The sequence below is a fragment of the Ambystoma mexicanum genome, chromosome 6p, assembly GCF_040938575.1.
Source record: "Ambystoma mexicanum isolate Mex_15411 chromosome 6p, UKY_AmexF1_1, whole genome shotgun sequence".
Classification (NCBI taxonomy): Eukaryota; Metazoa; Chordata; class Amphibia; order Caudata; family Ambystomatidae; genus Ambystoma; species Ambystoma mexicanum.
In genome coordinates this window covers 1,470,159,422-1,470,180,763 of record NC_090935.1, presented here as the reverse complement: position 1 = coordinate 1,470,180,763, position 21,342 = coordinate 1,470,159,422, and the positions used below count along the sequence as shown (strand labels likewise).

At 45.0% G+C, this 21,342-nt stretch overlaps 1 protein-coding gene across 4 annotated transcripts in view; it reads right to left on the bottom strand.

Moving 5' to 3' along the window:
* Positions 1 to 2,134: 2,134 nt before the first annotated feature.
* Positions 2,135 to 21,342, bottom strand: part of NAAA (N-acylethanolamine acid amidase) — a 539,996-nt gene continuing 520,788 nt past the window's right edge. For 3 of the 4 annotated variants that reach the window (XM_069626299.1, XM_069626298.1, XM_069626296.1), the window contains exons 11-12: positions 19,923 to 19,988; positions 2,135 to 6,345 (exon numbers count right to left, since the gene is read on the bottom strand). In XM_069626299.1, the coding sequence (XP_069482400.1) occupies position 6,345; positions 19,923 to 19,988 (67 nt within the window). In that variant the 3' untranslated portion in view covers positions 2,135 to 6,344. The remainder of the gene's footprint in view (positions 6,346 to 19,922; positions 19,989 to 21,342) is intronic. The other variant, XM_069626297.1, reaches the window with a different exon arrangement.

Genomic DNA, 21,342 nt, shown 5'->3' with positions numbered 1-21,342 from the left:
AGAAGGAGTTTAGAGGTGGTTGACAGGAGAGAGGAGCAGAAATCTGCCCATTCAGAGAGGAACAGGGTGGTAGACCCAGGGGGCCTGTAGATAGTGGAAATGGTCAGAGAGGAGGAGGGAGACATGACTAACTTGCAAATCAGGCTTTCAAAGGAAGAGTAAGGCAGTATAGGTATGAGGGAGGAAGTAACCCACTCAGGGAAAATCAAGGCAACCCCACCGCCAGCAGGGTTAGGGCGGGGCTTGATAATGATCTTGTAGCCATCAGGGAAAAGGGAGTCAAAAACAGTGACTGAGCTGGCACTGAACCACGTCTTGGTAAGAGCGAGAATGTCAAGGTCAACGTCTTCAAGAAGGAGGGAGATATCAGTGGAGTGTTTGTTGGCTGAGCAAGTGTTAAGTGTGGCTAGATGAAGGATCTCTCCACCTTTGAAGGTTTTCCGAGGACGGGTACAGGGGTGTGGTACACCAGTCGGAGGGGGAGAGACAGAGAGAGTAGACAGGGGAGAAGCAGACGTGGGAAGGCAGTTAAATACGGACGGCAGCCGCCGGTCTAAGACAAAGAGGTTGGGTTGAGGACCCTGAACCATGATAGTGCCAGTTTGATAGACATTAATGATACTCTGGGATGAGACGCACGCCAAGAGGACTTCCCCACTTGGTGCCAACATTAATGGGAGAAGATGTGAAAGGGGAGAGAGTAGAGATGAGATGAGATGAGGACAACATAGATCTGGGGAGGGGACAGAGAAGAGGATATCAGTGAAAACCTGTCTGGAGGTTGCACTGGCATAGGTGCCTGCGATGGGTAGGCTAGGGTTGGCGGTCAGGGTGTCTTTGTTGTGCTTTTTTCTTCCAGACTTCGTGAGAGGGGGGGTAGGTGATAGTGTAGCAGTTAGAGAAGATAGGAGAGATGGTGAGTGCCATGGGGGTGGCAGAGGATAGCTGAAGGAAGGAGGAGTGGCTGCACAGCGCAGGTCCTAGACCAAACTCACCAAGCGGCTTAGTAGTTACAAAGGGACACCAAGGACACAACATACAATGCTAGATGCAAAATGGGGTGCAGGATGTTAAAAACGCACACACCTAGATTTGCAAATCAAAAAAGGGGCACAGAATGCAATGCAAAAATGGGGTGCAACATGTTAAAAACACACACACCTAGATTAAAAAAACAAAAAGGGGCACAGAATGTAGTGAGGAAGAGGTAGATTAGGTGAGCCAAGGAAGGCAGAGTGAAGAAAGGCACAGTTATGGTTCAGATTTGTGAGTGAGGAGGCAATGGAGAAGTTCAGCGATCACTCACTAGTCAATCTGCAGAGAGCATGGAGGTGGAAGGGCCCACGTTCGTGTGTGGTATCCGGATGCATCAAGAGGCTGCTTCATTGTTTGCAAGAGTAAAAAGGTGGGAGCACTCCTGGCGCTCCTTGGCACAGACAAGGACTTAGGTGTGGGCCTTTATTGGAGGGGCCAGCTTCTGCCTGCCGGCACCTCGGATTGGCTGATGGTGGAGAGGAAGCCAATCACAATGAGGACAGAGGGCTTGCACTGGGTGGCTTACCCGAGCCTAGGCAGGGTCGGCCATCTTGTAGAGTGAGGATTTCTGCAATGAAGAATGGCAAATAGCCACAGGGAAGGATTAACACCTTCACAGTTGCACCCAAACATGAGCACTAGGCAATGCTATTTAAAAGCGCTTTCTTCCTGATCTTGCATTACATCAAAAACAAGCAATAAGAGTCACCACCCTAGACTGGTCGCACAACGCCGCCGACAACAGTAGAACCATCATGACCCTGAAATGTTTGGGAATGATGGGGCACATATGCATGCATTGATAAATGATCCAGCGCAGGACTAGATGCCTTCACATTACCTGTGCAGTTTATGTTTATCCGGTCATCAAAAACTGAAGTCATCTGGTGGCCTAAGGCTTGTTTGTGTGTGCCTTTTTTTTATCCATGCCTCCAGCATAAAGAAGGCAGCACTATATGCATATAAGAGATCGCGTCTCCCCCACGAATCACAGTGCAGAAGTGGAAAGAGTGCCAATAAACTAAGCAACTCTGATCACGCGCTAACTCCGACAGCTGGTGTGACGATACGAAGCCAAAATAAGACTCATAACACAGAGTATAATTCAACATCTTTATTAAACAACATCTTGGGTTAAATAAATGCATATAAGGGTAGGAGACAGTAAAGGACGCACACCAATGGTATTAAACATAAGATTTTTATTATTTCTCTTTGATTTCCCCGGGCACCCTGGATCAAAGTTTCAACATCCGTAGTCAGTCCCAGTCTGTCCTTTATGCCCTCTTGTAGCCATAAGAAGTTGGGGCCAGCGCCTACAGGGCCTAGGTTTTCTTTGTACTAGAACTCAAAAAGGCAGTGCTAAACTGAAGGAGTCGGGGTGAGAACTAAAACAAGGTGGAGAGTGCCACCATAAAGAACATTGCGTCCTTGTCAGAATTCCCGAATCTGAGGTACACACTCACTTGTATATAGCACCCCATTAACCTCCTTAGTTCAATCACAGTCTAAAGGCTAAAGCACCCTCCTTGACTTATTGGTCCCAGGGATATAGTGGCAAGCACTCTTCTCCGATCTCTGCCTTGGTGTGGTCTCTCCAATTTCTGGGATATAAGCTCAGTAGGGGCCCAAACTCCAACTCCCTGATCTGCTCTCCATCAGTGCCCGGGACATAGCCACCCAAAGCCTCTCTGTTTTCTCTTTTCTTAATATTCTGCCATGGCAGGCGTTCAGACAAATAGCCCTCTCTTTTCCGTTATATCTGGTCTCTGTCAGCATCCGGGATCTAACCACAGCAGACTTTCATGTTTCTCTCCGGGTTTGGCTCATCAACAGGCTCTGGCTCACCCCTAATTCTCTCATTGGCTCGTCCCCAATACCCTCATTTTGGAAGATGTAGGGTACCATCTCACAATTGGAAGGGTATGGTGTCCTGGATTCTGCAGTCTCTCCATGCCCATCTGACTATTCTCAGCTCTCCTGGCTCTGCGTTCAAACCTCTCAGACATATGTCTTCACTCTTGTTTTTCTTAACCCACACTGAGAAAACATAACCTCTGTCAACTTCGCTTGTTTCACTCTCATTCTGGCTTGCTGCCACTTTTAGCAGTTAAAGGGTGTTAAGCCTGGGGAATTTTACATTTCTAGGGCTTGCTTGCTGCCCTTTTCCATAGAGTTGTAAATTGGTGTTTCCCATGTGGTTTAAATGCTGGTTAAGTGTTTGTATGCATAAGTCCTAGTATTGAATGGGGACGGGAATGTTCTCCACTGTGCTGTTCTGGTGGAAGAAAAAAGGTTGATGCTATCAGTGTGTGAGGGAAGTGTCAAAATATGTTATACTTCTCTGTATGGGGTTTGGTGCACCCCGAAGTTGGTCTGGGAGAGTGTAGCCACTGGTTCAGTTTAAGCAATTAGTGCGGCTGCCAGCTGAATACTGGAGTTGTGGGGAGGGATTTTCTCCATCTTGATGGGAGTCTTCAGAAGTCCTACCATAGGTTGCCACCTTGCAAAGACGTGATGGGTTCTCTGGAGCTCTCGCTAAAGGGGTCAGGTGAAGTCAAATCCCTTTGAAGTCTTACAAGAGAGTTAAGACCTATTACCCTGCTCCCTACTGTCTGGACTAACAACCAGGAGGCACAAAGGAATGGGCATGGAAGAAAGGCTCCAAGGATCCACATCCAGGGATTCCTGTTGCTTGGTTGGAAGATTTCAGTGGTTCAATAGTGCCTTCTAGGTCCTAAAGAAGAGGTGTTGCTCAATGGCACTTCATCACAGATGGTCAATCCTAATGCACTCCCGATTGCCCACTGAAGGCCTGGAATACCAGAGCGGGATGGGGGCTGCAGAAATGGAGGCTGGTGGAAGTACCGAAGGAGGGTGTGGATGCTGTTCTGGGTCAGTGGCAGCCAAAAGATCTTGCAATCACTGCTGCTGGCATGGCGATAAAACAAGAGCTTGCTACAGCTGGAGCTGCTAGTGGGGCACTCAGGAAGAAAAAAAGGAATGTAGAGGCCTTCAACATCTAAATAATTTGTATGTTGTCTGACTAGGCTATTTCAGGGTTAGGCAAAGCCTGAATGGATGAATACTGAACAGGAAGAATACAGCAAGATAAAGTGTAGTATCTTTAAACGAATACAGAAACCTCGCCTACAATTATATTTTGGCCACCAAGGTGGCTCTGCCACCTCCTCTCAGCCAAATGTTCTCAGTCACTGTGCCTCCGTCCCCAAGTGCCCCCTCCCGTTTCCGCCCCTTCCAGCTCCTAGCCCCCCTGCACTGGAACTCGCTACCTCTCTCGATTCCTACCTTCTCCTCATTCTGCACTTCACTTAAATCTCTCCTTCTCCATTACCCGCCTTGAAACCCCTTGCCCTTCTTGCTTCCACTCCTTCCTTTATCTTTTGCCCTTGATTATCTCCCTCCCCTCCCCCTAACAATTTCCCTCCTCCTTCTCCTCCTCCACTCCCTCTCCCTGACAGTCCTACTGCACCACTCTCCCTATTCCCTTCAGTTTAATCGCTCTTCTTACTGTTTTGTTGGACTGATTCATAATTGTAATTTGCTTCTACAGTTATATTGTTTTATGTATCAAGTTGTTAAAATGTGCAGCATTTTGGAGTAAAGCGCTATATAAACAAATAAATACAAATACACATGTAAATATCATACTGACTAAATTAACGTATGGCATTGGCTTGCAACAGTAGGGCCCTACTTCATTCCATTGCCAATAAACATGTGCCATCTCGCAATGTTAACACTTTGACCGTTTTAAAAATGGCCTTGATGATTTTAAGAACAGGTTCTGCCTGCCATATGCCATCAGTTCAAATAGATGGACGGGAGCATTTACAGACTTTAAAACTCATTCATCATTGGCAGAGTAATGAGTAGACAAAAGCTTTGCTCTGAGAAAGAGTGAGTACATTTATCTGTTCACTCCAGTGTGATAGTTTCCAAAGGAAATAAGTGCCACCCTCCTTTCTGGTCTTAACTTCTCCCCTTCTTAATATGTTCTGCTATTGCATTCTTTTTGGGAATATGTTGTTTCATCAAATGGAGTTCAACAAAAAAGGACACCCTGATTTCGAAATGGGGTTACAAAATCCCATTTTGAAAAGGGGCCATGGGTGTTAGTGGGAAGTTACAGTTAGAGGGGCAGGGTAAGAGGAAGGCTGAGAAAGAAAACAGCAAAATCTACGACCAGGGATGGAAAAAACCTGTATTTGTTGAAACAACATATATTCTTCCTTTGTAGCCTTACTTCAATGCGTGCCCATGTCTGTACACACACACTTTCTTGCCAGGTGAAGTGCAGCTCACATTAGGAGGGGTGAGGGTACGCTATTTTTAGTTTTGGCTATAAGCCAAAACTATTCCATTAGAATACAGATAGGGAGGAATGGCATATGAGGAGGGATACAAAGCTTGTACGCGAAGTCCAATTATTTACCCACCCATTGAATGCCCATGGCCATGTTACCCCCTACGGCCATTCCCATCCACTCCCTGCACCTCTCTGCCCAAAATACACCCTCCTGGGATCTCTTTGAACTTAACATCAAACTTTGCACTCGAAGTGCCTGCCCATGTTTTTTCAAAGCAGTCTTCTGAGAGTTAATGATTTAATTGGAGTGCAAATGTACTACTGGTATAATACAAATGTTTTAACCAGGTCTTTATTCAGCCACTTAATATATAAGCACCATGTGTGTCCTTCACGGAAGGTCTGTTAAAAACAAATATTGGCAAAGTCAACAGTTCTGGCTTCTGTAAAGCTATAACAGCCAGTTAATACCATTACAGCAGTGTCTGTAGAAAACACCAAACTGTAGCTATTGCCAATGCTTGTTTGTAATTACAAAAGGGTGTTTTAATGCCCAACTATAATGCCCAACTGCAATTAACACGTCTTCAGTGGAATCTGGCCAAATGACACATTAAAAGATGTCCATGCATCTGCTTGCTTTCCTTTTACAGCACTTCGGCGTTATTCTAGCACATCAAAAATCATATTTTGCTTAGATAATGCGGCTTGTTAATCAGATAAGATGTATACTTAATTTCTGAACCTTTCTATTTTAAAATGTTTTCCCAAATGCAGAGGGAACGTTCTAGTAACATGTACTGTCGAGTTAGTGCCTCCGTTTGTAAATGAATAGTGTGTTTAAAATTAATTTAAAACGTTGATGATTTGCTTAATTCTTATTCTTATCCCGCATCATCACAGATTATCAGGAACACTGCTCCAGGAATGACTTCCTTTTCGAAGAAAATTCCAAAAACGAATATTTTGAGTTCACTCACCTATAACGAAACAAGGAAAATAATTAGTAAACTGAAGTCCGATAATAAGTCTGTCCATTGTGAAAGCAACACACGAGGCACAATGTCCGCAGAGGAAAGAAAACATAGCATGTGGCCAAGATAAGGAACACCAGAACCAGAGAGCGCTGCAGTTCATCCTTTGTGTACAGAGAAGGCCAATTCTGGCAAAAGTGCCTGATTCTGTCTGCCAACTCTTGCGGAACACATGCATTGCTGCTTTTGGCTCAGCCGCTGCTTGCAGGAGTTTTGTTTATTAGCACTGAAATGCTTTTAATGTCCTATATACAAGGGTCTGGCCATTCCAGGAGTTGTCAGGGTGAGCTATTGTTGGGAAATGCTGTGCTGGGGTTACGAGTGCTGGGCTAGTCGTGAAAATGTATGGGTGAACCGGCGGTGGTTATTCACCAGAGGTTGGAGGGGGAAAGCCTTGTTGGTTCTGGGAAGACGACAAAAGATTTCCAGCTGCCAGAGCCATACAAACCACTATAACTAGGGGTGTCCCGAATGACATTAAGGGACTGATTCATGGAATTTGTGCGCCGAAAAACGGGCTTTGTGCGCCATCCTGCCCACAAATCCCTGTTTCACAAATGGGGATTTGCGGGCAGAATGGCGCACAAAGCTCGTTTTTCGGCGCAAACATTCCATGAATCAGCCCCTAAGTATCCAGCCAAAGATGAAGCCGTACAGTTCCAAGTTTGAAAAACACCTTTTTTTAAAACCATATGCACAACTTTAAATATGTTTAATCTATTTCTCTGGTTTACTGTGATTTTATTGCTGAAATAACAGTGACTTACAATTACAAAGTGCAATAAATATTGCAAGAAAAAATATCGACATGCCTTTTACATTGCCCATTGTCAAAATACCTTTTTTTGGGGGGGGAGACCACCGACCTCCCCTTACCTCACCTAAACTCTCCTGGTCTCCCTCCTCTTTATCCCAATTTGAACCTAAATCTTTTTTTTTGTAACACCTAAAACTCACCCCTATCATTACACTTCCTTGCCTTTATGTCGATATTTGTTCTGCTGGTCAGTATTTTTTTTACCCACTCTATTAATTCGAGCAATATTTTCTCATTTTTGTAAATTCAGTAGTTATTATATCCTGCAATATTATCACTGGATACCCACCAGCAGACAGTAGGATTCATTTCAAGTTTGGAAGTGTGGGCCTTTTTTTCCAAATTATCATTTTTGGGGGATTTACCAAATGGTGGAATTACGGTGCAGTAAATCTGCCGATTTTCAAAGCAAAAGTGGCAGATACACCTCCAGCTTGTGTACCACACAGTAAAATCTGCCAAAAATCCCCATGGAGTCCCGCAGACTCCATAAATGGGGAATTACTGCCGCTTGTAAGCGTGGTAACTCTACAGGATCAAGTGGTGGTAACAGTGATTCCGTTTGGCAGTATTTCAGCAGATTTACCACCGAAGTGGCGCCAAATTTATAATGAGGCCCACAGTGCTCTATATTTCTATCCACACAGTGCTCCCATCTCACACACCTTTCCTATTGGGGCAAAGTGGTCCACAATGTTATATGAGAAATTACTAATAAGCAAGTTCTTCCATGAGCCAATATGTGGGAAATGGCAGTTGCATCTTGCACTGTCTGACAAGTAACCTACTCACCTCCAGCCTTATTGACCTACAAGAGGCAGACTGCCTGTTATGAAGCCTTTCGATTTCAAAATTACCTCCACTCCTAATCAATTCACCAACTCAACATAGGTCCTTGTTTGTAAAGAACATAATCGGACACCAATCTCTCTGTACCTCTAGGGGAGCTGGAGTCATTTCCCAAGTTCCTCTGCCAATAGTGGCATGCCACTCTGCCTGGAAAATGGCAAGCGAGTTTCAAGCTACCCCTCCCTCTTGTGTCAATATCTTTAGCCACCTGTGGACATAATGCAGGTATATTCAAATTACTGCAGTGGACCTCAACTCAGGCACTTCAGTTACTAACCCCATATTGCATGATTGCACTTTAATGAGCAGGTTTGACTCATCAGCTGTGTAGGAAACCTGAGGGTGCTCTCCCAGTAAGACCTTGAGAATCCCTTATTCAGGTGGCATGGGAAGGGCTGGCGCTCTCAGATCCCAAACCTGGGGCTGGACGAGTGAGGGAGGACCACCTGGGTAGGGGAGCCCGGGTTATGCTAGGAGGAATACCCTATGTGAGGCGCGGTATTATATCAGAGAAAGGGACGAGAATGACGTGGTCTGTGAAGCTTTTATAGGCTGTAGTAACTCGACCTCCTTTCCATCCAATTAACCTCCTTTTCTGAAATCCAACAACCACTCTCTGTGTAACAAATCCCCTAGGATCCCAATTCCCATTGCTCCCAGAAACTACCTCTCCCAGAATTATTGCTTTCCTATTTCCCACCTGAATGATTCCAACTGTTCTTTTCCACGTCCATCTGATCATTATCTCCCACACTCCCAACCAACTCAGATAAAACACTACCATTCCTACAATCCCCCTTGTTTACTTTATAATAAAAACCCTGGTCATTCCCGTCCTTTCAAAACCCACCCTTCACAAAATGGCAATTTGAAACAAGTTCAAAGAACTGTAAAAGTGTTAAGGGGAGACCAGCTGCAAAGGGAACCAGCACCACGTCGGTGCTAACTCGACAATCTGGTCAATCCCTGTCTGAGTAAAACTACAGATACCAGAAGGCCGTAGGAGAGCCGCCAAGATAGGTCAAAGTTGTCATACAGAAGGTCATGCAAAATCCCTGTATGGTCAAAAGCCTTTGACCTGAGAACTGCAAAGAAAGCAAGGGAAGTGAATCCCGCCACATGAGAAAGCAAGGGAAGTGAATCCTGAAAACATTGAAAGTAAATGTAAATGTGAAGTTGGCAAGAGTGAACCCGGAAGCGGGATGCTGACAAGAAGGGGCAAAGTCTAAAGTCCCAAGAAACAGTGTGTTGACAAAGGTGAACCTGGCCGAGGGATGTCCACTGGAACTGTTTAAAAAGACATTAAGATGTGTAAGCGAAAGGACAACTCGTAGTGAACCCAGAAGAGGGAGGCTGAGAACCGAGATAAATATTCGAAAGAGGGGTCTGCTCCCGGAAGAGGGGGACCAAGGGGTGAAGCCATCACCCGAGAATTGAGCCATAGTGAACCCAGTGGAGGAAGGTTGAAAGCAAAGAGGGGTCTGCGCCCGGAAGAGGGCGTTGCAGGGGTGAAGCCATCACCCGAAAAATACGTAGAACAGAACTTTGTGTTTGTTATTTGAAAACCTATCAGGCCCTCGGAACCAGGAGGCACAACCATTGAAGGCCCTGATATGGATAGGAACTGTTTTAGGATCAGCACCTGGAAGAGAGGGACCCATTGATGAAGAATCCTCACCCTACGTAAAACCAGAAAGCGGACTTTCATTTTGTTGAAGGAACTTTGGTTTTGTGATTTGAATAATTCAGGCCCTCCAAGGGAACAGACTTTCAAGGGAAACGAGACTTGGCCATCGAGACCACTTTGCCCCATGCTCTAAACGTGGGGAAGAGAGGCCCAAGCTACCCCGTCCTGACATATTATTTGAGAACACTTCTTTCTTTTCTTGAAAACTATCCCACACACTTTTCGTAGTAGTTTTAAGGTTTGGCAATAGGTTTCTTAGTATAGGTCCTTTTTATATGACACACCACCACTAGGACTGCCTTATTTTCATTTGATGGTGACGCTGACTCCCATCTTAGATTTAGGTTTGGACTTAGATTTAAGAAACACCCCTGAAATGTGATCACTTGTTTCTGCCTTTACTGTTGCCACCATGAGTTCCTTACAGCACTCTGTTTTTTTTTTTAACCTGAAATAAGAGTTCAGGTCCAATGCAGCAATTTAAACATACCTGCATTATGTCCACAGGTGGCTTAAAATATTCACACAAGAGGGAGGGGCAGCTTAAAACTTGCTTGCCATTTTTCTGTTGTAGTCCCCCACGATTTGAGGTTAGCACCCCGGTAACAAAAAATAGGGTTCGACCCTTGTGTTATAAGATGCCACTCTGCTTGACATGATACTGCCTCAGTTTTACTCGTCTTCACTACCTGTTGTGAATTCTTCATGAAACTTCATAGACAATTCCCATAGGAACAAAGAATGTTCACCTTTCGCTCATCCTCACAACTCCTTCTATCGAAATCACAAAAATATATGCCCATAGTCATGTTTAATCAGGAAAACTAATGCTATCAGACAATTTTTAATGGTATTCCATTTTGCAATCTGCTCCCCAAATTTGCTTCTCTGAGTTGTTACATTGCATTTAAATGTGGAAGCAAATGTATATGGCAGGTGCCGAAAAGCAAGAAACTACTTGGTCGGTACTGAATAGCATCTTTTCAGTCAGAATTTGGCCAAATACTTGCTCAAACTGAAGTTCGGTACAGCCCTAACTAGAGCTCCTAATTAAATGTGAATTAGTGGGGGCGTTGCTGAGAAGCAACGAAGATGGCTGCTTGATCAGCAAGCTCTGAATCCGGTGAAATCTTGTATTTGAAAATAGCCCTCCAAAACCCAGACGAGTGTGTCCCGTGTTAGTGGCGGATAGAAGAAGGAGAGCAGGCGGAGTTCGTCTCCCGACATGATCAGTGGGGTTGGGGTGCTGACGGTGCTGCTTCCAACAGCAAGATGTGCAAGCAGGCTTGCCTCGGCTGTGGCTCCAGAACTACTGAGGACGGCCCTGACATGACATCAGTGCGTCTGGCTGCCTATAGGAGTGGCAAACAGGCACACAAAGAATCCCTGGTGGCGGGTAGGCCTGTTGCAGCACCCAATGACTGCAATATTATAACAGCAGTGTTTACTGCTCTGGCACTGGAGGTGCTACTGGCTGGAGTGAGACCGCAGCACCTGCGGTGGAACAAGGGCCTACTGTGCCAGCCCTTAGAAATAAGTGTGCCAGGAGCTGTCTGCGGGTGTTTCCTGAGGGACCGTCTCAGTGTGTTATGGATATGGCACACAGACAAGAATGCACCCTTCAGGGGCGGATGCAGCTGATTGCGGTACCCCGAAAATACATCATCGGCTTATAGGGGAAGCGGAGGCTGAACTGAAGGTGTGAGCTGCTGGGAACGAGTTTGCAGTTCTGAGCCGTGTTTTGCGATATTGCTGGGGAGGGCAACGCAGACATCCTTGACCAATCCTGAGAAGTCAGTGGACCTGCAGCCGCAAGTGGGTGTCTCCTGGGAGAGTTGGTATAGCATTGGGGTGGCCCTGAAAAGACTGGGCCTTGACACGGGCATAGCGTGTAAGCTGGCGGAACCGGAGCGTGGTGTCTTAGAGGATATGTACGCAGGGATGGCCTGCGCTGGCGGTGTGTGCCGTGAGAGACATTAGTGCCGGGAGGAGGATAGTATTGTAGTAGATATGGTTGCTCAGTGCTGGAGCTGTGGTGTTTGTTACATTGCCCAGAATCTACTTATTGTAGATATCAAACCTTATTGAAAAGGTCCTGTAGGGATAAGCCCACTGCAATCTATTTAATAGCCCACAGGAAATAAGACTGAGCAGAGCACATAGCTACGTCTGTAGGATAATCATTACACTACACTGTATTATTATTCCTCTGTGGGGCTTGAAGTGGCTGTTAAAGGTGTGAACTACTGCATGTTACTGGTAAGATGAGAAGTATGATATACTTAGTGGCGGCAGCACACTTCATGCATAAGACAAGATTATTGGCCTGCATTTAAAGGTGCATCTCACAGCAGTGCCTGTAGAGCAATCAACTGATCTAAGATAGATACCCAGCAGATATGACAAGGGGAGCTGGAAAGAATAAGAAGAGTCCTATGGAATCTTTTACTAGTACCCCGGTGAGAGAGACAACAGCGGTCCCGCTTGCTAATAACATCCAGATAGATGGTCCATCTACCCTTACAAATATGAAGCCCACCATGTCTGCAATGCAGGATTTTCTTCAGTTAATGTGACAACATTATTGCCAACATTAACTCTGTACGTACAAAGTTGGACAAAGAAAATAGGCGCAACAACATGGCGGAAACTTGAATAAGTGATCTTGACGACAAGGTACATGATAGATGACCAAGAATAGAAATAATTAGAAAATAACTCACTGTGGTGCACGCAAAATGTGATGATTTAGAATCACGCTTACAGCGTAATAATATGCGCATTGTGGGAGTACCTGAGAAATTAGTTCACAGTCCTATGGAACAGTTTGCTGAGGGCCTTCTGTAATCACTCTTTACGGATGTGTAGTTTTCAATGCAGTTCCTAGTGTAGAGGGCATATCGGGCACTGGCCCTACCTCTGAAGCTGGGTGCACCGCCACATATCGATAATTGCCCGTCTGTTGAAATACTGTGATGGGGATCAAATATTGAAGATTGGCAAGAGAGCGTTGATCACTTCAGTTTGAATCAAGTTAAAGTGCTCATTTATCCAGACAGCTAGACAATCGTACAGCCCAGTCTGAGCATGAACATTGTTAACACTACTCGGGAATACCTTGTACTACAAGTTGGATATGTGCCTTATGGGCTTTTGCTGCTCCTATACCGGATGTTTGCACCATGTTGCTTGAAGTTTCATGGGGAAGGTTGTGGGGATACCACTGACAGGTTGGGGTGGATGTGAGTGGGGCAAGTTATGTTCAAAAGTTTGACAGACATACTGTTTATTGGAAAGCTACAGTCAGTTCTGACTTGGTGGGACAGTGGGAGTGTTTGTTCTGTCACTGCATCTCTGGGGACTAGCAGGATGGGGGACATGGAATGCCTGGGGTCTGAATAATCAACCCACGGCCAGAAAGGTGTTTGCTTATTTGGAACGACACCGCCCTAAGATCCTAATGGAGACACATGCCCTGGGGAAGAAACATGCAGGATTTGCACCAAAGTGGGGCCAGCAGCAATTATATACAGATTACTCCTTGCAAGAGAGAGGCGTACTCACCCTCACTAATCATTCATTGGGCTTCCAGGTCACTAAGAGCTATATTGGCCCTCTGGGATGGTACATAACAGTGTGGGGGAACATTTCAGGTGCACTGGTTGGATTGGTAAACCCATATGGGCCTAATATGGATGATCCACATTTTTATAGACAAGTCCCTGATATCTTAACAAGGGCAGCAGATATCCCCAATAATTTGCGGAGGTGATTTGAATACTATCCTGGATGTTGTACTGGACCGATCGGCCACTACCCCATGCGGTCTCACTAACTCGGCACAAATGATCAGGTAGATAATGTCCCACCTGGTGCTGACTGATGTTTGGAGAAGTAGGTGTCCTAGCGTTAGGGAGTATACTTTTTATTCTTCCGTTCATGATACGATGTCCAGGATAGACTACTGGTTGCGCTCCTCTAATTGGATGCCTACGGTGCTGGCATGCAAGATCCACCCATGCACCTTGTCTGACCAATCCCATGTGGAGATGTCTCTTGTGTTCGACGGGTGTCCTAGACCCTGGCCCATGTGGAGGATGGCTCCATCCATGTTAGATTCTGGGCTGTGGTCGTCCCCCAGGAAAAAATCAATGGTTATTTCACGAACAATGCAGAGTCGTTGGCTTTGCATTCAGCAGTGTGAGAGGCATTTAAAGTATGGTTAGAAGGGGAGCTACTGTCTGTGTTTGGTGGGGAACTTAAAGGTATTAGAACAGAGCTGTGGGAGGTGGAGGAACAATTGAGAAGGCCCGAGAATTAATATGGTTCGACAAACCATACAGCATTGCTGTGGTTAATTAAGGGGAATGTGCTAAAATTTCAGGAACTAGCGGATAACGAGGTGCTCTATATTACAAAACCAACACTTGCTCAGAAATATGGGGAAGCAGATAGGCCTGGGAGGTCATAGACCAGAGCAGCTAAGGCGGGAAGTAAGGCACGACCTAGTACTGAAATTCTGGGACAAACTGGGAAGAAATGTACCTCCGAGTACGATATAAATGCTGAATTCTTCCATTACTATCCAACCTTATATACGAACGCTGATGGGTGCACCGATGTGAACCTGGATCAATACTTCAAGATCTCCCGCAGCTGCCGGAAGAGGCACGCCTAGCCCTAGAACAGCCTGTGACTGTGGAGGAGATAGGTAATGCAATCATTTTGCTGGCATTTGGGCCAGGCGCCTGGATCGGATGGCTTGGGGATTGAACTTTATAAAGACTTCAGGCAGACCCTGGCACCACGGCCATTACAGATATGGGAGGAATCATTAGAATTAGGGAGACTCATGCCATCCGTAAGGGAAGCGATTATTACATTAATGTAAAAACCTAACAAATCACAAGAGATTGCCTCACATGGTCACTGTTCAAGCCCCCTGCCAGTGTATTGAAAATGTGCATGCATCAACGCCAGAAAGACTTATGAATTCAAATGCAAGCACATTTTCAATACACTGGTAGGGGGCTTGAACAGACATCGCATTTTCATGAGTCACTATTCCAACAAACAAACCTTTACTAAAGCTCGCAAATATGCAAAATAAATAACTTTGTTAGCCTAATTGAGGTATCGACTCATTGGTTTCTTCTGGATCAACATCAAATACATATATCCACATATATATATATATATATATATATATATATATATTCAGTGAAAAATCTTGGTTAAAGGGACGTTATGGTTAAGTTGCACTTACAAAAACCTATCAAATTCAGGGAAATTTCTTTATTAAAGGGAAATTCACCAGTTATGGTAAGCTATACAACCATAACTCGCGCCACCCCCATGTACTGCTAACACTAACACCCAAGACATCAAAGATGACATCAATGATGACATCAGAGATAAAAAAAGCAGATTTTTTTTACTTTTTATGGCCGTATGCCATCCCATCATCATCACCCCTCTCCTCCCCAGAGATGGTTTTATTAGTTTGACAAATGTAATCTTGTGGTTTTTAATGATTTTACTGTGCTGTCCGCCGTCTACGCGCACCGTTTGCGAATCCAACCTGGTGTCCGTTTCAAAGGTTTTGACGCACCACACATTTTTAATTGACCAATCAGTGGCTGCGTACGATGTCTGGGAACATCACGCAGCTCTCTGATTGGTCGAGAGGTGTCTCGGACTCCAAACCAGGAATTGGGCCCATTGGCTGGACCCAGATATCACACATTTCTTTTGACCTACATTTTGGACAATTTTTAAAAAACGACTTGACGATTTCCACCAAATTTGCAAAAGCACGCTTTTGAGACCAAGCCACTGCTCCTTGCACACGTTTTGTGCAAATCCGTCCAGCGGTTTATCAGGATTCCAAATGTTTTGGTGAGGATTCGTCGAACAGCGCCAAAGTTATAAGCCACCCAAAAAAATACTCTTCCTATGGCTTGAGCATCTATGTATGTATGTATGTATGAATATATATATATATATATGGCGTGAGAGGAAGAGATGGAGAGAGAAAGAGAGAGAAAGAGAGAGAGAGACAGAGACAGAGAGAATGGAGCCAGTTTCATCATATCAATAAAAACCCTTGAACTGCTCCTGCCTGGACGTTGACCTGCCTCTCGCTACTCTGCAAGGGTCGTCTGTACTCCTGGTCCCATCACTCTGTCTGATTAAACAGAGCACCTTTTATACTGCCTGGACAAGAGTTCTGTTTCATGAATGGATCGGGAGGTCATGGAGTGACCGGATTCATAGCGAGTCTTTGTAGTACAGAACTCAGAGAGGAGTGCTTTAAAGGGGCTGGTGGCCATCTTCAAACCCTACCATGTGCGCTCTGCAGCCTTTCCTCTCTCTACATAGTTTGCCGCCTTCTTTGCAGGTAAAAGGGGTACAGCGTGGGAAATGTCACATTTCGGGGGCGTGCATGATACACCTTTGCTTGAGGATTTCAATTTGGTGTTTCCAATCTAGTTTTAAGGATACTGTTTTTTGCATGTGCAAGCCGTGTTGCTGAATGAGATGGGGGAATTCACAGTGCTCTCATGGCTGAGTGAGAGGAGGCCATGGGGGTGTTGGGATATGTTTTCCTTCACCTCTGGCTGGTGCTCGCAGCACCTTGTTTCATGGATCCAGAAGTGGGGGTTCCACTGAAAGAGGGAGTTTAGTGGATATTGGGAGTTGTGGGGAGAGGGGATCTCTTGCAGCATGCCAGGGTCTTGGGATGTTTGGAAACACATTGCGGAACCCTTAGTGTTCCAGCTAACAGGGCCGAAGTTGAGTGGTTGCCAAAGAAGGTCAGTGAGATGTAGCCATTCACATTCTATTCGGAAAGGGGGGTAGGAATTGTGGATGCAGCCTCAGGAACACCGTGATGGGGGTTTGACATGCAGCACCTGCAGTTCCCCAATATGTCTGGCGGAGGCGATGGCTATTGGGAACCCCACTTTCAAACAATGTTGCATTTATGTATTGATTTGTAGGGAGATCTCATCAGTGATGTTAACACTGTGTCGAGTTCCCCGATTGAGGGTTTGCGAGAGCCCTACTTTCGACAGTGCCATCTAGTATGGCAGTAATTGTGATGCAGAAAGGGTGAGATCCCAACAAAATCTCTACAACACAAAGCGCTTCCATTGATTAGCATATATTCTGCCTGTAGATGGGGATATCATAGCTTGAAAGACCACCAAAAAACTCAGGAGGCAAATTCAAGTGGCCGACATGCGATCCCTTAAAAAAAAAAAGAAAGTCTTCCACCATGACTGGTGTGACATTTGGATACACCTCTCAAAATATAAAAGAGTTGGAGATTTGCTAACGGTCCATAAGCAATTCGCGGCAGTTCCACTGTATTTGCAGCCTTTTCCATCTCCCCTAGCCAGAATGGCATATATGTTTTCTGCCTCAACCTATAAAAAACCCAAAGACAATCTGCTTCTTTGAAAAAAAAAAGGGCGTTGGGGCCCCATTCTGCAGGTTCTGCTTAGAAGAATGTGAGACCTTAGTTGGTTTTCAAATGCGAGAATCTAAATGAAAAGAGGATATTTAACTTCAGGGGTTTGTTCATTCTATGGATTTTTCAAAAGTGATGCATTATGGGAAATATTTTTAAAAACCACTTAGGTAACTATAATCCTTGCACTGCCGACATTTACAACCAATCAGTGCTTGCAGCCATTAACTCCATTGCACCGCTCAAACTTAGGAGACCCAAACATCGCGCTCACCTCAACTCGTGGTTCATCCCCCAGCTCAGAGTAAAGAGAAACGTATTGCAGTCACGCTGGAAAAGCCACCCCTCTGACGTCCACAAGGACGGTCTTCTATTAGCCACTCTTAACTATAAAGAAGCCTTACTCCAGGCTAAAAAAAGATTCCTACAAAAACCGTATTGTGTCAGTCCAGTCTAACACCAAGGAACTTTTCTAAATTCTTAAGGAACTGGAGACTGCGGCCCCCCCTGACTCGTGTACCAAAGATAGTACTTGGTGCACGAATATTCAGACAGCACTCCTGGGTACAATTGCCACCCTACAAGCCAAAATTAGAGATAAACAAAAATCCCTACAGCCTGACCAACCACTAAGCACACCTACACCTAATACTCACCAAGCCAATCCCTCTCATAAACCTTTCTCTTTCTCCCCGCTCACCACCCTTGAAGTAGAAGGAATCATAAACAACCTCAAACCGTCCAACTGCCAAGGTGACCCTTGTCCGGCACCCATCATCAAGGAAGCTTCTCACGACCTAGCCCCTTTCATCACAGCTTTCATAAATGCCTCCTTCAAGACGGGTATAGTCCCGGATAACCTCATGGATGCGTGGGTAATCCCACTTCTCAAAAACCCTTCCCTCGACCCTAACATCACAACTAATTTCCGACCAATCACTACGGTCCCGTTCCTGCTCAAGATCCTGGCTCGTGCAGCCTACCTGCAGATTCAAGACTATCTCGAATCCAACAATCTTCTGGGGTTAAGACAATCAGGATTCCGCCCTACATATGGCACCGAATCAGCCCTGATTGATCTGAAAACGCAGATGGAGACACTAAAGGACAATGGGAAGTTAGCACTACTCCTTCTCCTTGACCTCTCCGTGGCTTTCAATTTGGTCAACCACCAAATACTCTGCCATCACCTTAAATCTGCTGCCCACTTCTCTGATTCTGCCAATGCCTGGATCCACTCATTCCTGAGCAAACGATCCATGAGGGTCTTCTCGCCTACAGCATCGGCTGACCCCTCCCCCATTCACTGTGGCGTTCCACAAGGCTCTTGTGTGTCCCCTACGTTGTACAAAGTATTCACCAAGCCCCTCTTTGATGTGCTTGACTATCTGGGTGTCTCCTATACTAACTATGCGGACGAAACCTAGATACTCATTCCTATCACTGGTGATCACACTGCCGACACCAAAGCCTTGAATGATGTCTACCTGGTCATTCAGGCCTGGATGGCACAGCACGAATTTTGCCTTAACGATGAAAAGACCGAGCTTCTATTACTAGGATCAAGCCATCGTCTTAACAAATTAGATCAAACCTACAAGTCCTTCATCATCGACGGTAACAATATCAAGGTCTCTAAAGACACTAAAACCTTAGGCGTCTATCTGGATTCAACTCTCTCCATGAACAGACAAACAAATGCAGTAAGGTCGGCTTCAGCCTATACCTGCAAACTTATCACCGCCTGCAGACCCTTTCTAAACTCTCTTAACTGCATTACCCTCGCCAGAACACTCATTATGGCCAAAATTGACTACTGTAGTGCTCTCTACTTAGGGACCAGTCAATCCAACCTCAATAAATTGCAAACTGTACAAAACAATGCCATAAGGGCAGCCTTAAACATCCCAAGATGCTCCCATATCTCCACCGTCAGATCTGACCTTCGATGGCTCCCGGTAAAACAAAGAATTGCCCTGAAAACTCTAGCCTTGACCCACAAATGCCTGAATAACAATGCCCCACTTTACCCCGCCTCGCGCCTTACACTCCACACCTCTTCTCAACCTACTAGATCAGCCCAAACTCACAGCCTCACCCTGCCTAGATTCAAACTACAAAAAGCGGGTGGTGTGAGTTTCCCTGTCCTAGCTTCCAAACTTTAGAACACTTTGCCTACTCCCATCAGAACTGAACCATCGTTCCTAACCTTCAAGAACAACGCCGAATCTTGGCTGTTCTCCCACGACTTATGAGGCTCCTCACTCAGTCCTGCCCTCCACGTGAAATATAGGTTATGTATATATGCACTTCTCATTGTACCTGTATTATAATCTGCCAAGGGTATTTTCTCTGTATATTATGTAAATTAGTGTAAATTCACGGTGTATTCACTTATTGTAACCTGTTTCAGGGTATTTTCTCCGTATATTATGTATATTTGTGTAATTCACTTTGTATTCACTGATTATTGTAACCTGTTTCAAGAGTATGCACTTTATAAATAAACTAAACTTCAAAACTACTGAGCTTTATAAGTGAAATTAGGTTAGCTGCCTAATCCTGAGAGCTTTTATATTAGTTAAAACTTCATAAGCCCAACTTTATTATCACACACAATTTGAAACATATTACTGTGGACAAAATTGGACCTCTTCTCGACCCCGCAATTCATTTTTTGGACCATACCACCTTACTAGATATGTCTTCCATCCTTACGTCCAACCTGGCGTCCATCTCCCAGTCTCTTGCTACTGCCAAGTCTAAAAAATAAAAATAAAAAAAAATGAAAATAAAAAAAAAACGCTCGCCCCTAATAGAAGTCATTTATGGTTCACCAAGGACTTACAAAAGTCCAAATTGTCTACTACCACCCTTTTCCATCAATGGAAAGCCAACCCTACTAACCTTGCCCAAGCTGCAAACAAAACTGCTGCTAAGGCCTACAGATTAGAGCTTACAGTAGCAAAAAAGACAACAATCAGATCCTCAATGCCAAATCCGACACTAAAGAATTGTTCAGGATCCTAAAAGATTCTGAATCTACCCCCGAACCACAGCGACCATCTCCACCATTAGATAACTCTTGGTGCCTACAAATCCAGAACGGAATGCACAATAAACTTCTTGGCATCAGAGCTGATATCGTACATAAACAGTCCGCCAACCAGGATTCTGCATATAGTAAACCTTTCATTAGTAATCCCCTATCACCGAATTTAATTATCGCTCAATCTCAGAGGCTGAATTAAAATCCATCATCGAACAACTCAAGCCTACTATGTGTAAGGGCGATCCCTGTTCTTCCTTAATTATAAAATCCTGCCCTTCTCCATTGCTAAAAGCAATTTGTACTTTTGTTAATGCTTCCTTACCAGAGGGCTGCATCCCCGACAACCTTAAAGCCGCCTGGATCACCCCCATCCTTAAGAAGCCCAGATTCGGCCCTTAATAATCTGCTTAATTATCGCCCAATCACTAATACGCAATTCCTTCTCAAAATTCTTGATCGACCAGCTTACTCACAAATAGCCTCCCATTTGAACCAGCATCCCATCCTAAACATCTACCAGTCTGGCTTTAGGAAGGGCTATGGCACAGAGACCTCTCTCGTAGATCTTAAATCACGTCTACTTGCTACCATGGATAAAGGCCTAGCAACTCTTCTTGTGTCTCGGGATTTATCCGCGGCATTCGATTTGGTTGATCACCCCACTTTGGTAGCCAGAATGACCTAGGTGGCCACTTTCTCCCCCTCCGCTGCATCATGGATTAATTCCTACCTTGTTAATAGACAAAGCAGAGTCTGTATTGGGCAATTTGAAGCGGACCCAAGCCTGGTCTTTTTTGGGGTACCACAGGGTGCTAGTACCTCCCCCTGCCTTTATAACATCTATACTGCTCCCTTCTTTAAGATGCTAGAGGAAGAAGGTATCTCATTCTCCAACTACGCTGATGATACCCAAGTCCTAGTAAAACTTTCTGGGGTATATTCCCAGGATGAACATGAGCTAAACAGAATTTTCTCACTTAAAGAAAATTGGATGATGGCCAATAACCTTGCTTTAAATAAAAGCAAAACCCGAGCTTTAAAACCTTGGCAATACAAACTACCTC